Source organism: Hyperolius riggenbachi, chromosome 6 (assembly GCF_040937935.1).
Source record: "Hyperolius riggenbachi isolate aHypRig1 chromosome 6, aHypRig1.pri, whole genome shotgun sequence".
NCBI lineage: Eukaryota > Metazoa > Chordata > Amphibia > Anura > Hyperoliidae > Hyperolius > Hyperolius riggenbachi.
Window position 1 is genome coordinate 381,988,986 of NC_090651.1, and position 13,792 is coordinate 382,002,777.

The 13,792-nt window shown below is 47.2% G+C and overlaps 1 protein-coding gene across 1 annotated transcript in view; it reads right to left on the minus strand.

The window, feature by feature from the left end:
• The window catches only part of LOC137522303 (uncharacterized), an 86,374-nt gene that overhangs the window by 58,415 nt on the left and 14,167 nt on the right, over positions 1 to 13,792 (minus strand). Inside the window, exon 2 of the mRNA XM_068242335.1 lies at positions 982 to 1,149. Within this exon, the coding sequence (XP_068098436.1) occupies positions 982 to 1,149 (168 nt within the window). The remainder of the gene's footprint in view (positions 1 to 981; positions 1,150 to 13,792) is intronic.

Genomic DNA, 13,792 nt, shown 5'->3' on the forward strand with positions numbered 1-13,792 from the left:
CCTCCTGCAAAATATATGCAGGAGTTCCTCGAGATCAAAACATTGTTTGCAGGGGTTCCTTGAGATCCAAAAGTTATTCTCAGGGTTCCTTCAGGTTAGAAAGGTTGAAAAAGGCTGTGTTAGACACTTGCAGCAAAGTCCTTTGCTACCTATTAGGGGTAGCGGCCATGTGAAGACCAGTAACTGCATAGACTTTGGACCCTGGAGAGTCTGCAGCTGTCACTTGGCTCAGGATCAACAGTGCCATGAGCGTTGACCATAGTTACATTTAACAGATGAAGGTATTTTGATTCAGGGGAATGACCCAGCTGAGAAAAACAATACATTTCTGGTCTCTCATAGGTATAGAAAATTGCAAAAAGGCTTTAATTTAGGAATTTGTTCGTCAAAAACACACAGACCAACCAATTAAAATCATTTAAAATTGGCCACAGTAGAGCGCTCACTCAATTTCTCACACCTTACACACCAGTACATTCGTACACTCTTTCTGGTACCGGTACCACTAGTCCTTATCTTCAGAGAGGGGGAGAAAGTTTATGTGCAGGTAGATATAATTGAATGAACTTCAGCTTGCAATGCTGCAGTAACGGGTTCAACCGATGTATGGAAAGATCTCACCACAAGCGTTGTATCCTGTCGGGTTCCGTCTCAACTCCGGATTCCGCCATCCACAGGACTGCTGCTGGGCATTTGGATGCTATTCAGATTACCGGTAATGACCCAGCTGCCCTTGTGGATTCAATATCCACCCAGGGGGAAAAGTGGCCACCGTGGTCCAGACAGCTGGAAGATGATATTTGTTTGCCCCTCTGTCTGGACCCAAATTGATGCAGATCGAGTGAGACTGACCTTGATGGATATGTTTTTCTCAGCCTGATAATCTACATAAGCTTGTTACAGAATCTTTGTAAGAAGGACTTTACAAAAGTGTATCAATATAGTATTAATCCTACAGACATTTTTGTAAAGAAAACTCACACTTTAAGCTCATTGCGTATATGGATGCGCAGACCGAGCCTTCCACAACGCACTCAGATATACCACCCATGCAGTTAATCTTTGCTGTCCTAAAGTCTTCGTTCCACTCAAATCCACTCTCTCTGGTACTTAAAATCGTATTACAGAAAATGCACTCTAGAGAAGAGGCTGAAATGACAAGAAAAAGACAAGGTTGAAGCAGTGTTATATGTGCTTTTATCTGTGTTGAAGTGAGATGAACAACATTGCTTACAATGCAAATCCAACTCTGAAGTAGGGTCAGGATCATCAATGTTTAACAGGGCCATTTTTGGACATAAGCAGTCTAGGCAAGAAACTAATAATCTGTAATAGCCACTGCATACCTGTTCAGTGAACCCGCCACTGCATACCTGTTCTGTTCAGTGGACCCGCCACTGTATACCTGTTCAGTGAACCCGCCACTGCATACCTGTTCTGTTCAGTGGACCCGCCACTGTATACCTGTTCAGTGAACCCGCCACTGCATACCTGTTCTGTTCAGTGGACCCGCCACTGTATACCTGTTCAGTGAACCCGCCACTGCATACCTGTTCTGTTCAGTGGACCCGCCACTGTATACCTGTTCAGTGAACCCGCCACTGCATACCTGTTCTGTTCAGTGGACCCGCCACTGTATACCTGTTCAGTGAACCCGCCACTGCATACCTGTTCTGTTCAGTGGACCCGCCACTGTATACCTGTTCAGTGAACCCGCCACTGCATACCTGTTGTGTTCAGTGAACCTGCCACTGCGGTGCGTTACACGGTGAGTTTGGTGTGTCAGTGTGAAGCAGTACCTTAATTACACTACCTGATTGATGTATACACATGCAAGATGTTTTAAAGCACTTTAGGCCTGTCATTTAGCATTCAATGTGATTTCTGCCCTTAAAACGCTGCTTTGCGTCAAATCCAGATTTTTCCCGGGGACTTTTGGCGTGTATCCCACTCCGCCATGCCCCCCTCCAGGTGTTAGACCTCTTGAAACATCTTTTCCATCACTTTTGTGGCCAGCATAATTATTTTTTTTTTCAAAGTTCGCATCCCCATTGAAGTCTATTGCGGTTCGCGAACTTTAACGTGAACCGAACCTTCCGCGGAAGTTCGCGAACCAGGTTCGCGAACCTAAAATCGGAGGTTCGGCCCAACTCTACTGCCAACAGTCTCCGCCCACTTCCTCAGGTCAAATCAAGTGCCACGCTATGTTCAGAGCCAGGAATAGAGTGCCTTTAAAAAGAACATAGCATGGCACTTGATTTGACCTGAGGAAGTGGGCGGATTATTCATTTACATATGAATTTGTCTTCAGTGAGGGAAGCCACCTCAAATTTCATTTATTTTATAGATTTTAATTCATTTTATTATTATTTGCCTTTTCATCCTGTTTGTGCCTTTAATATCCCCCTTTGGCTATCATTCATAAAGCATTTCTGCATGCGTAAATGCTTAAAACAGCTGACTTTACCGACCACTCGGCAAAGTCAGCATTCATAAAGGCTCTTTCCGCATGAAAAAATGACTCTACCGAGCAGAGTGATAAATCACCGCCTTGTGCGGTGATTATCGGTACAAATGTAGCAAAATGTTCATTCATGAAGATCACCGCAAGCGGTGTGAGGTCGGGAAGTACCGCTCCCTCTGATGTGGCGATAACAATGTAAGTGAATGGAGACACACAGACCTCCCAGGCAGCTGCAGCAGAGCGGAACACGGAGAAATGTATCAACTCGGCAGCTTCCGTGTCTCCGCAAGCCTACCGCCTGCCTACCGCCAGCTTAGTTGGGGGACTCTCCGCACTGCTACCACACATAGATACTTTTTTATGAATGCCCACCCAGAAGTCTAAAAATCCGCCAGCGGTGTTTTCTCGCACTGATTCTCTTTACCGACAGCCTGTTCATGAATGATAGCCTTTGTCTCAGGGTAGGGGATACCTTTGGACTCTGTCTATGCATCCCTAGGACCCTTTTTTTCCTTGAATGATGCAACCATTTCTGGCTGACCAGGATCTCCGAGTTTATTGATCTCCACCTGCCTGCAGTGGTTGGTTGCCCCATTGCAAACCTCCCTTTGTGAGTACCCTCTGTATACTATTTATTATTGTATCTATTGAGTGGGATGTAGTGCACCATGTGGGCTCCCTTTGTCTTTGTGTTTGTTTTTGTTGACCTCCACTTAATCGTGAAAATTCCAGACCAGAGGCTGGCAGGAGCGTGGGCCTCCTCATTGGATTACAATATTCCAAATCTCCCTAGCAACAGGAAGAATTTTCCCACAAACCAATGAGAATCCTTCTTGTTGCTAAGTGCTCTCATTGAGCTTTTGCAATCCAATGGGGATTGCCATGCTTCTGCAAGGCACTGACAGTGATGATCCTAATCAGCTAATTATGATTACACAAAATTACACATACATTTTCACAATTACGCCTATACTTTATTACAAATTCGTCATCCAATTAACTTTGTTTAACCTTTTGGGGACCGCCGCTATGAGATCCTACACTGCACTAGGATCTACGCCGCCCACTGTTTCCGCTCCCGACACGATCGTGCGCACCCGAGAGGGGAGATTAAGCTGTCATATGACAGCTGGCATCTCCCCTCAGTGATGAGCAGCCATCGCGTATGGCTGCTGATCACATGATCACTATGATTGCCGGTGGATCGCAGTGATCAATTTGACAGCTGAGGCAGTAGGGGGGAAAGAAGAGGATCTACTCACCTTCCTGCCGTTCCCGCAACGATCGGCGCTCCCCACTGCTTTTGCCGGCATTTCTGCTCATTGTGACGTAAATCCTGAGCCGCGGCTTGATGACGTCATCAAGCCGCCACCCAGGACTTAGCATCAGTATGAGTGGGGATGTTGGAGAGAGTGGTGGTGTCCACAGCGACTCATCGCTGGAGCCTGCAAGGTGAGTAAAGGCTGCTGGTGCAAGGGGGACACCTACAGGGGGGACACAGCCCAGCAAGCCCTAATAGGATCTGGCTGCCTGACTCCTCAAACGCGTGCCCCCATTACCTCCCATCCAAAAGTGCCTGGTCCTTAAGGGGGGGTTAGGCTTCCGGTCCTGAAAGGGTTAAAGAGAACAAGAGACTAAGCACCCACATGTATTTTACCATATACTGTATATCATGGGAAGGAACATGACAGTAAACACCTACTCTGCTCTTTGTTTCATTCTTCACTGCTCAGTTTTCTTGTTATCAGCTCTGATAAAATCTCTGACTGAGCACGAGGATACATAGCAGGAAAGCAGAGCCACAAGGGGGCGGGCTTGGGCTTGAAAAGACTTCACAAGATACTGACTCAGCTATAATCATTCCGGGGCAAAGCTAGACTGAATGTTCAGTCGGGGATTCTTATCAGAGCTGATAACAGGCAGACTGAGCAGTGAAAAATGAAACAAAGAGCAGAATCAGTGTTTACTGTCATGTTCCCATTGATATATATGGTAAAATACATGAGGGTGCTTCATCTCTGGTTCTCTTCAATCATTCATGATTATGCATGAATTTAGGTGTAATTTACATGTAATTTCGTGCCGACTTTGGCAGTGAACAGCAAAGCCCCCATATATGCTATTGCTACCAAAATTGCTACATATGTTAAGGAGAATAGTGGCTACAAGGCAAAAAAAATAATTTTTGTAGTTTTTGAGAAAATCAATTTTAGAAATGCAAAGAGAATCTATTTTTAAACACAGAAAAATGACAGTTTATATACCATTTTTTTAATAAATATATTATATTTATAAAATCGATTTTCTCAAAAATCACAATGTAATTTCCTTAGCATATGTAGCAATTTTGGTAGCAATAACATGCATGGGGGTTTGCTACTCACTGCCGAAGTCAGTACAAAATTATGCGGAAATTACGCCTAGATCCATGCGTAATTACAAACGCTTACAATTACATATGAAATGAATTCAGCTTTTCCCTGAAACTTGACATTACAATTACAATGCGTAATTATGAATTACGATTAGTGATCAGCGTAATGACCTAATTACAATTATGCAAAATTGTGCGTAACTCACGAAATTACGATTTTGGCCGTAATTCATCAGAATTTTGCGTTTAACGCAGAAATGTGCCCGTTCTCGAAAATGTGTTCCAGTCCAGAGCCTCCTGATACATGTATTATTTAAATTATTTTTATTGAATTTTAAAAACAGAAATAACAAACATAGTTGTACATTTGTATTCCATGCTTGGTAAGATATGGTGAGTATACAGAGTGAGATGAATATCTAATACGGAGATCAACTCTAACACAAAAACAAATACAGCATAACCTGTTTTTTCCATTGTGTGGGTTGTTCTGTATAGATTAATGGTAAAAGATCTTTAAAGGGAACCAGAGATGAAGCAAATGTAAAAATAGGAAAAGCTTTTATACATACCTGGGGCTTCATCCAGCCCCATAAGCCTGGATCGCTCCCACGCCGTCGTCCTCCGCTGCCTCTATCGCCAGTACCGGGTCTCGTCACTTCCGGCGGACGCGACCAATTTTCCGCATGCACAGGGACTATGGAGGAGCCCCTGTGCATGCAGAAAATTGGTCGCGTCCGCCGGAAGTGACGCACTACGCGTGCGTCGACTGGCTCGACTGGCCGAAACTATGGGACCCGGTACCGGCGGATAGAGGCAGAGGAGGACGGCGGCGTGGGAGCGATCCAGGCTTATGGGGCTGGAGGAAGCCCCAGGTATGTATAACATTTTTTTACCAACGTCTCTGGTTCTTTTTAAATAGTCTGAACCATAACATAGCCTACTCTTCAATATGAAAATAAAGAGTGAGGCAAACTAAACACAACCTATAAATGAGTTCTATATATGGGCATACATTAAAGAATCTCAGGTATGAACCTCTTCTAAAATTCTCAATGTAAAATGTTGCAGTTATGTGTGGGCGTAGAAGGTACACAATGTTTTACTTATAATGAGAATGTAAAACTGGATAATAGGTGACTATCTTCTTCTGCATTCTTTTACATGGCCACTTCTGGGCGGAATGCAGGAGAGAATTGCGTAATTGCAAGGAGAGCCAGGGCAGTCAATACTGGTCTTCTTTTATCACGCCAGTGCTATTAGCATGTTAACCTCTTCAGGACCATGGTGTTAAACTCCCCAAGTGACCAGGCTATTTTCTGTTTAATTGGCCACTGCAGCTTTAAGGCCAAGCTGCAGGGCCGTACAACTCTGCACACAAGTGACCCCCCCTTTTCTCCCCACCAACAGAGTTCTCTGTTAGTGGGGTCTGATAGCCCCCCCTGTGTTTATTTTTTTTTTAAATAAATATTTATTTGTTTTTTTAAAAAGATATTTATTACTTTTTTTTTTTTTTTAACAAATCCCCTCCCTCCCCCCAGCCGGCCAATCACGGCGATCAGCTGTCATAGGCTTCTGCCACACGGCTGTCCCCAGTACAGCACTGCTGTTAATCGCAGCGCAGTACAAGTAAACACACAGCGGTTTTGCCGTGTAACAGTCTGAAGACTGAAGGTGGAGCTCAGCTCCGCCCACCAAGCAGGAGATGCGCGCGCAGCCTGCGCGCGATCTCCTGCAAAACAGAGCCCCAGGACTTTACGCCAATCGGCATTAGGCGGTCCTGGGGCTGCCGCCGCGGCCACGCGGTCGGCAAGAGGTTAATAGAGAGTCATAACCATCACATAACTGCACAATAGTAGTACCCACTTTTCCCGAACCTTTAATTCACAATAAATGACCTAGTGGACCGATTGGCGCCTTATAGGTGAGTATTCCACCAAGAATAAGGAACTTGGAAGTAGGATGAGTTTTTATTTAATCATAACCTTATATTTGACTCCATTTTTAAATTACTACTCACTGTAGCCTGTAGTTGGGAAATAGGGATTTCTTCTATGGATTTGCCTCCTGATACATTTAAAGTGACAACATATGCAGGAACCTTTGCGTTGACAGATATTGCAAGGCCCAAAACCCAGTGTCTCAGCATGCATGACCACTAAGTGCACCTTTACAAAGAGCACCTGTCTTAGAAGTGGCTGCAGGTAGAGCCTCCTGATACATTTAGTCAAAATCATTTTTATTGAGTTTTTCAATAATAAAAAAAAACACTGCCAACATAAGGCATCTCCAGCATAGATTGTAGACTGTTACATTTAGGATAGATTTTAACAGGTCTATGTAACAATAGGTCTATATAAATAATAACAGCGTTTCATAAACATAATTTGCAATCCAAATATTATCATTAAATATCCTTATAATCCTTATCATGAATATTGATATAATCAGTTGCATTAGTAAACATTTATCAGGTGGATGCCCAATAGCTGTTGTATTTCCGCATAAAGATTGGAGTTAGTTGGTTCTATTAGTTTAGAGTGTGGAGCAGGTCCTGCCGAGTACCCAGCAGTCGCATCCAAAGGTTGTATAGAATTGTATAGAACTAACTCATTGAGAGGTGAGTGAAGCTATATATGTATATCTGTAGTTTACTTCTTGACATGTTTATTATGCAGATGTTGTCTTAGAAATGTCTTGAAAGACCCTATCAATAAACATATGAGTCTGATAGCTACTAGCTAAGTTTAAAGAGGAAAGGTGGCCATACACTGGCCCGATTCGCGGCCGTTTCGACAGCAGATTCGATCCTGGGATCGAATTAGTGTTGGGCGAACATCTAGATGTTCGGGTTCGGGCCGAACAGGCCGAACATGTCCGCGATGTTCGGGTGTTCGACCCGAACTCCGAACATAATGGAAGTCAATGGGGACCCGAACTTTTGTGCTTTGTAAAGCCTCCTTACATGCTACATACCCCAAATTTACAGGGTATGTGCACCTTGGGAGTGGGTACAAGAGGAAAAAAAAATTTAGCAAAAAGAGCTTATAGTTTTTGAGAAAATCGATTTTAAAGTTTCAAAGGGAAAACTGTCTTTTAAATGCGGGAAATGTCTGTTTTCTTTGCACAGGTAACATGCTTTTTGTCGGCATGCAGTCATAAATGTAATACATATAAGAGGTTCCAGGAAAAGGGACCGGTAATGCTAACCCAGCAGCAGCACACGTGATGGAACAGGAGGAGGGTGGCGCAGGAGGAGAAGGCCACGCTTTGAGACACAACAACCCAGGCCTTGCATGAGGACAAGAAGCGTGCGGATAGCATGCTTTGTACCACCATGCAGTCATAAATGTAATAAAGATAAGTGGTTCAATAAACAGGGACCACGCGGCAACGCTAACCCAGCAGCAGCACACGTGATGGAACAGGAGGAGGCGCAGGAGGAGAAGGCCACGCTTTGTGAGACACAACAACCCAGGCCTTGCATGAGGACAAAAAGCGTGCGGAGAGCATGCTTTGTACCGCCATGTAGTCATAAATGTAATAAAGATAAGAGGTTCAATAAACAGGGACCACGCGGCAACGCTAACCCAGCAGCAGCAGCAGCAGCAGCACACGTGATGGAACAGGAGGAGGCGCAGGAGGAGAAGGCCACGCTTTGTGAGACACAACAACCCAGGCCTTGCATGAGGACAAAAAGCGTGCGGATAGCATGCTTTGTACCGCCATGTAGTCATAAATGTAATAAAGATAAGAGGTTCCATAAACAGGGACCGGCAACGCTAACCCAGCAGCAGCAGCAGCAGCAGCACACGTGATGGAACAGGAGGAGGCGCAGGAGGAGAAGGCCACGCTTTGTGAGACACAACAACCCAGGCCTTGCATGAGGACAAAAAGCGTGCGGATAGCATGCTTTGTACCGCCATGTAGTCATAAATGTAATAAAGATAAGAGGTTCCATAAACAGGGACCACGCGGCAACGGTAACCCAGCAGCAGCAGCAGCAGCAGCAGCACACGTGATGGAACAGGAGGAGGCGCAGGAGGAGAAGGCCACGCTTTGTGAGACACAACAACCCAGGCCTTGCATGAGGACAAAAAGCGTGCGGATATAGCAGCAATGCTTTTTGCCGCCATGCAGTCATAAATGTAATACAGATGAGAGGTTCAATAAACAGGGACCGGAAACGCTAAACCATCCCAGATGTTCATCGGTCATGTTACTTGGTTGGGGTCCAGGAGTGTTGCGTAGTCGTTTCCAATCCAGGATTGATTCATTTTAATTTGAGTCAGACGGTCTGCATTTTCTGTGGAGAGGCGGATACGCCGATCTGTGATGATGCCTCCGGCAGCACTGAAACAGCGTTCCGACATAACGCTGGCTGCCGGGCAAGCCAGCACCTCTATTGCGTACATTGCCAGTTCGTGCCAGGTGTCTAGCTTCATGCCCGGTTTCAGGTCCAGCGGTGCCAGCCACAAATCCGTCTGTTCCTTTATTCCCCTCCAAATTTCCTCCCCTGTGTGCTGCTTATCCCCAAGGCAGATCAGCTTCAGCAACGCTTGCTGACGCATGCCAACAGCTGTGCTGCACTGCTTCCACGATCCTACTGCTGCTGGTGCTGGGTTAGCATTTCCGGATGAGGTACAGCTTTGAGATGCGTTGGAGGAGAAGGAGTCAGAGAGGTAGGTGCTGCTGTTGTTATCCAGCTGTTTGCGGCGTGGGCAACACCCGCGCCGTAGCAGGTGAGGAATCGCTGCCAGGCTCCACAAGGTTCACCCAGTGCGCGGTAAGGGAGATGTATCGACCCTGGCCGAACGCACTCGTCCAGGTGTCAGTGGTGAGGTGAACCTTGCAGGCAACGGCATTCTTCAAGCTTCGGGTTATTTAGCTGACCACGTGCTCATGCAACTCAGGCACTGCAGAGCGCGCAAAGTGGTAGCGGCTGGGAACAACGTAACGTGGGATGGCCACTGACATCATGCCCTTGAAGCTGTTTGTCTCCACCACTCGATATGGCAGCATTTCGCAGGCCAGAAGCTTGGCTATGCTGGCTGGCTGTTACTGCCACGGCCCGGGGGTCATTTGCTGGCAATTTCCTCTTGTGCTCAAACATCTCAGAGACAGACAACTCAACCGTAGCGCTGCACACCGAAGGGCTGTTGGTTGTTGTGTTTGATGAACACTGGGAGACCTCAAGAGCACTAGTCCGGAAAGTGACAGTGTCAGCATCGTCTGATGTTTGTGAATGTTGTGAACCACGCAATGGCTGGGCTACTGCTGCTGCTGAGGCGGGTCTGGTGGTGAGTCTGGTGAACCCAAGGGAGGCAGTGTTGCTGGTGGTACCCTGTCCTGCCGCGTTTGCCCACAGAGTGGGATGTTTGGATAGAATGTGGCGGCTCATGCTGGTGGTGGAGAGGTTGTTAATACTTTTCCCCCTGCTCAGGCGGGTCTTGCACACCTTGCAAATCGCCATGGTAACATCCTCAGTGCAGTCTTCAAAGAAAGCCCAGACTTTAACTGGCTGAGGACTCGGACCTCGTGCGTGATGTGCTGGTGCTGCTTAACCCACTGCTGGACGCTTGAGAGGTCATCCAAGTAATTATCTGGTCCTGTTCTTTTGGATCTGTGAGGGTTGTTGTCCTGGACAACATGGGCAGTATTGAGTGGGTTTTCTTGGGTGCTCCCCTGTGGCCTGTACGTGAACCGTCAGGGGAAACACCTCTTCCCTTGCCCCTCCCTCTTTCACCGGATTTCTTCCTCATTTCACTTATCCTTAAAGTACACGCTGACTGGCAGCAGTACAGTGGCAGTACAGAAATGCTATACAGTGGTGGGTGAGCGGTGTACCACTATTGTCAGCAGTGACACAGAGCACAATGCTATACAGTGGCGGGTGAGCGGTGTACTACTGTTCCCAGCAGACACAGAGTGGAAGTAAACACAATGCTATATAGTGTGGCTGAGCCGTGTACACAGAGTGGCATTAAACACAATGCTATATAGTCTGCTATATAGTCACCCCGAACAGGGTGATGTTCTGCAGAACCCGAACAGTGGCAAACACTGTTCGCCCAACACTACTGGGAGGGAACGCAGATTTTAGTACCTAAACACACGATACAACATGTTTTCCGGGGTCGGACTCTGAGGCACATACAGATGGTCCCGATCATCATCCTCATCATACAACTCTTCTCCTGAGTCTGACCCACCCACCACCTCTGCCACCCCAACATCCCCAGACACAGACCCCTCATCGTCCTCAACATTAACTTGGGATGCTGGCCTGAGCCAGACCTCCTCCTCCACATCAGGCCCCATCATCTCCTCAATGGCAGCCCTCATTAATCGCTCTGGCGCCGGACCGATGGACACAACGTTCTCCTCCGGGGAGGGCTGCTGCTGACCACTGGCTGCTGGGGTGGATGTTATAGCTTGCGTGGGGCGTTGGCTGTTGCTGTTGTTGGGAGTGCTGCTCACAGCGGAGGTCTCTGGGGAACTCATGTTGAGCTCATATAGTGGTTGACGGTGAGTGGAGTATTACTGATCCCAGCAATATACACACTGACTGGCAGAGTACGCAATGCTATATAGTGTGGCTGAGCGGTGTACACAGAGTGGCAGTAAACACAATGCTATATAGTCTGGCTGAGCGAGCGGTGTACTACTGTTCCCAGCAGAATCAGAGTGGCAGTAAACAATGGTATATAGTCTGGCTGAGCGGTGTACACAGAGTGTCAGTAAACAATGGTATATAGTCTGGCTGAGCGAGCGGTGTACTACTGTTCCCAGCAGAATCAGAGTGGCAGTAAACAATGGTATATAGTCTGGCTGAGCGGTGTACACAGAGTGTCAGTAAACAATGGTATATAGTCTGGCTGAGCGAGCGGTGTACTACTGTTCCCAGCAGAATCAGAGTGGCAGTAAACAATGGTATGTAGTCTGGCTGAGCGGTGTACACAGAGTGTCAGTAAACAATGGTATATAGTCTGGCTGAGCGGTGTACACACAATGCTATATAGTCTGCTATATAGTGTCAGTAAACAATGGTATATAGTCTGGCTGAGCGAGCGGTGTACTACTGTTCCCAGCAGAATCAGAGTGGCAGTAAACAATGGTATATAGTCTGGCTGAGCGGTGTACACAGAGTTTCAGTAAACAATGGTATATAGTCTGGCTGAGCGGTGTACACAGAGTGTCAGTAAACAATGGTATATAGTCTGGCTGAGCGGTGTACACAGAGTGGCAGTAAACACAATGCTATATAGTCTGGCTGAGCGAGCGGTGTACTACTGTTCCCAGCAGAATCAGAGTGGCAGTAAACAATGGTATATAGTCTGGCTGAGCGGTGTACACAGAGTGTCAGTAAACAATGGTATATAGTCTGGCTGAGCGGTGTACACAGAGTGTCAGTAAACAATGGTATATAGTCTGGCTGAGCGGTGTACACAGAGTGGCAGTAAACACAATGCTATATACTCTGGCTGAGCGAGCGGTGTACTACTGTTCCCAGCAGACACAGAACAGTGAACAGAATGCTATATAGTGTGGCTGAGCGAGCGGTGTACCACTATTCCCAGCAGACACAGAACAGTGAACAGAATGCTATATAGTGTGGCTGAGCGGGCGGTGTACCACTATTCCCAGCAGACACAGAACAGTGAACAGAATGCTATATAGTGTGGATGAGCGAGCGGTGTACCACTATTCCCAGCAGACACAGAACAGTAAACAGAATGCTATATAGTGTGGCTGAGCGAGCGGTGTACCACTATTCCCAGCAGACACAGAACAGTGAACAGAATGCTATATAGTGTGGCTGAGCGAGCGGTGTACCACTATTCCCAGCAGACACAGAACAGTGCACAGAATGCTATATAGTGTGGCTGAGCGAGCGGTGTACCACTATTCCCAGCAGACACAGAACAGTAAACAGAATGCTATATAGTGTGGCTGAGCGAGCGGTGTACCACTATTCCCAGCAGACACAGAACAGTAAACAGAATGCTATATAGTGTGGCTGAGCGAGCGGTGTACCACTATTCCAAGCAGACACAGAACAGTGAACAGAATGCTATATAGTGTGGCTGAGCGAGCGGTGTACCACTATTCCCAGCAGACACAGAGTGGCAGTAAACAGAATGCTATATAGTGTGGCTGAGCGAGGTACACAGAGTGGCAGTAAACAGAATGCTATATAGTGTGGCTGAGCAAGCGGTGTACTACTATTCCCAGCAGACACAGAGTGGCAGTAAACAGAATGCTATATAGTGTGGCTGAGCGAGGTACACAGAGTGGCAGTAAACAGAATGCTATATAGTGTGGCTGAGCAAGCGGTGTACTACTGTTCCCAGCAGTGACACAATGACAGGGGGGACCCTGGCTAGCGTGGCTGGAGCGCGAACTACCCTGCCTGCCTACCCAAAGCTAAACCCACAGACAAATGGCGGAGATATGACGTGGTTCGGGTATTTATTTACCCGAACCACGTGACCGTTCGGCCAATCAGAGCGCGTTCGGGTCCGAACCACGTGACCCGTTCGGCCAATCACAGCGCTAGCCGAACGTTCGGGGAACGTTCGGCCATGCGCTCTTAGTTCGGCCATATGGCCGAACGGTTTGGCCGAGCACCGTCAGGTGTTCGGCCGAACTCGAACATCACCCGAACAGGGTGATGTTCTGCAGAACCCGAACAGTGGCGAACACTGTTCGCCCAACACTAGATCGAATCTGCTGCCAATTGTTCACGCTAAACGCACCCGCCGATCCGATTTCCTCCCGAAATCGGATCGTTCCGTCGATCACGCCATGCGGGAAATTACCCTCGATCGCCCGCGGGTAGGGTGCGCGTCGCTAGCGGCGGCCGATCCGATCAGGTATACATTACCTGACGCTGGCTCCCGGGCGTCTTCTCCGCGATGCACCGCTCTGTTCCGGCTCCATCCCGGCGCTTC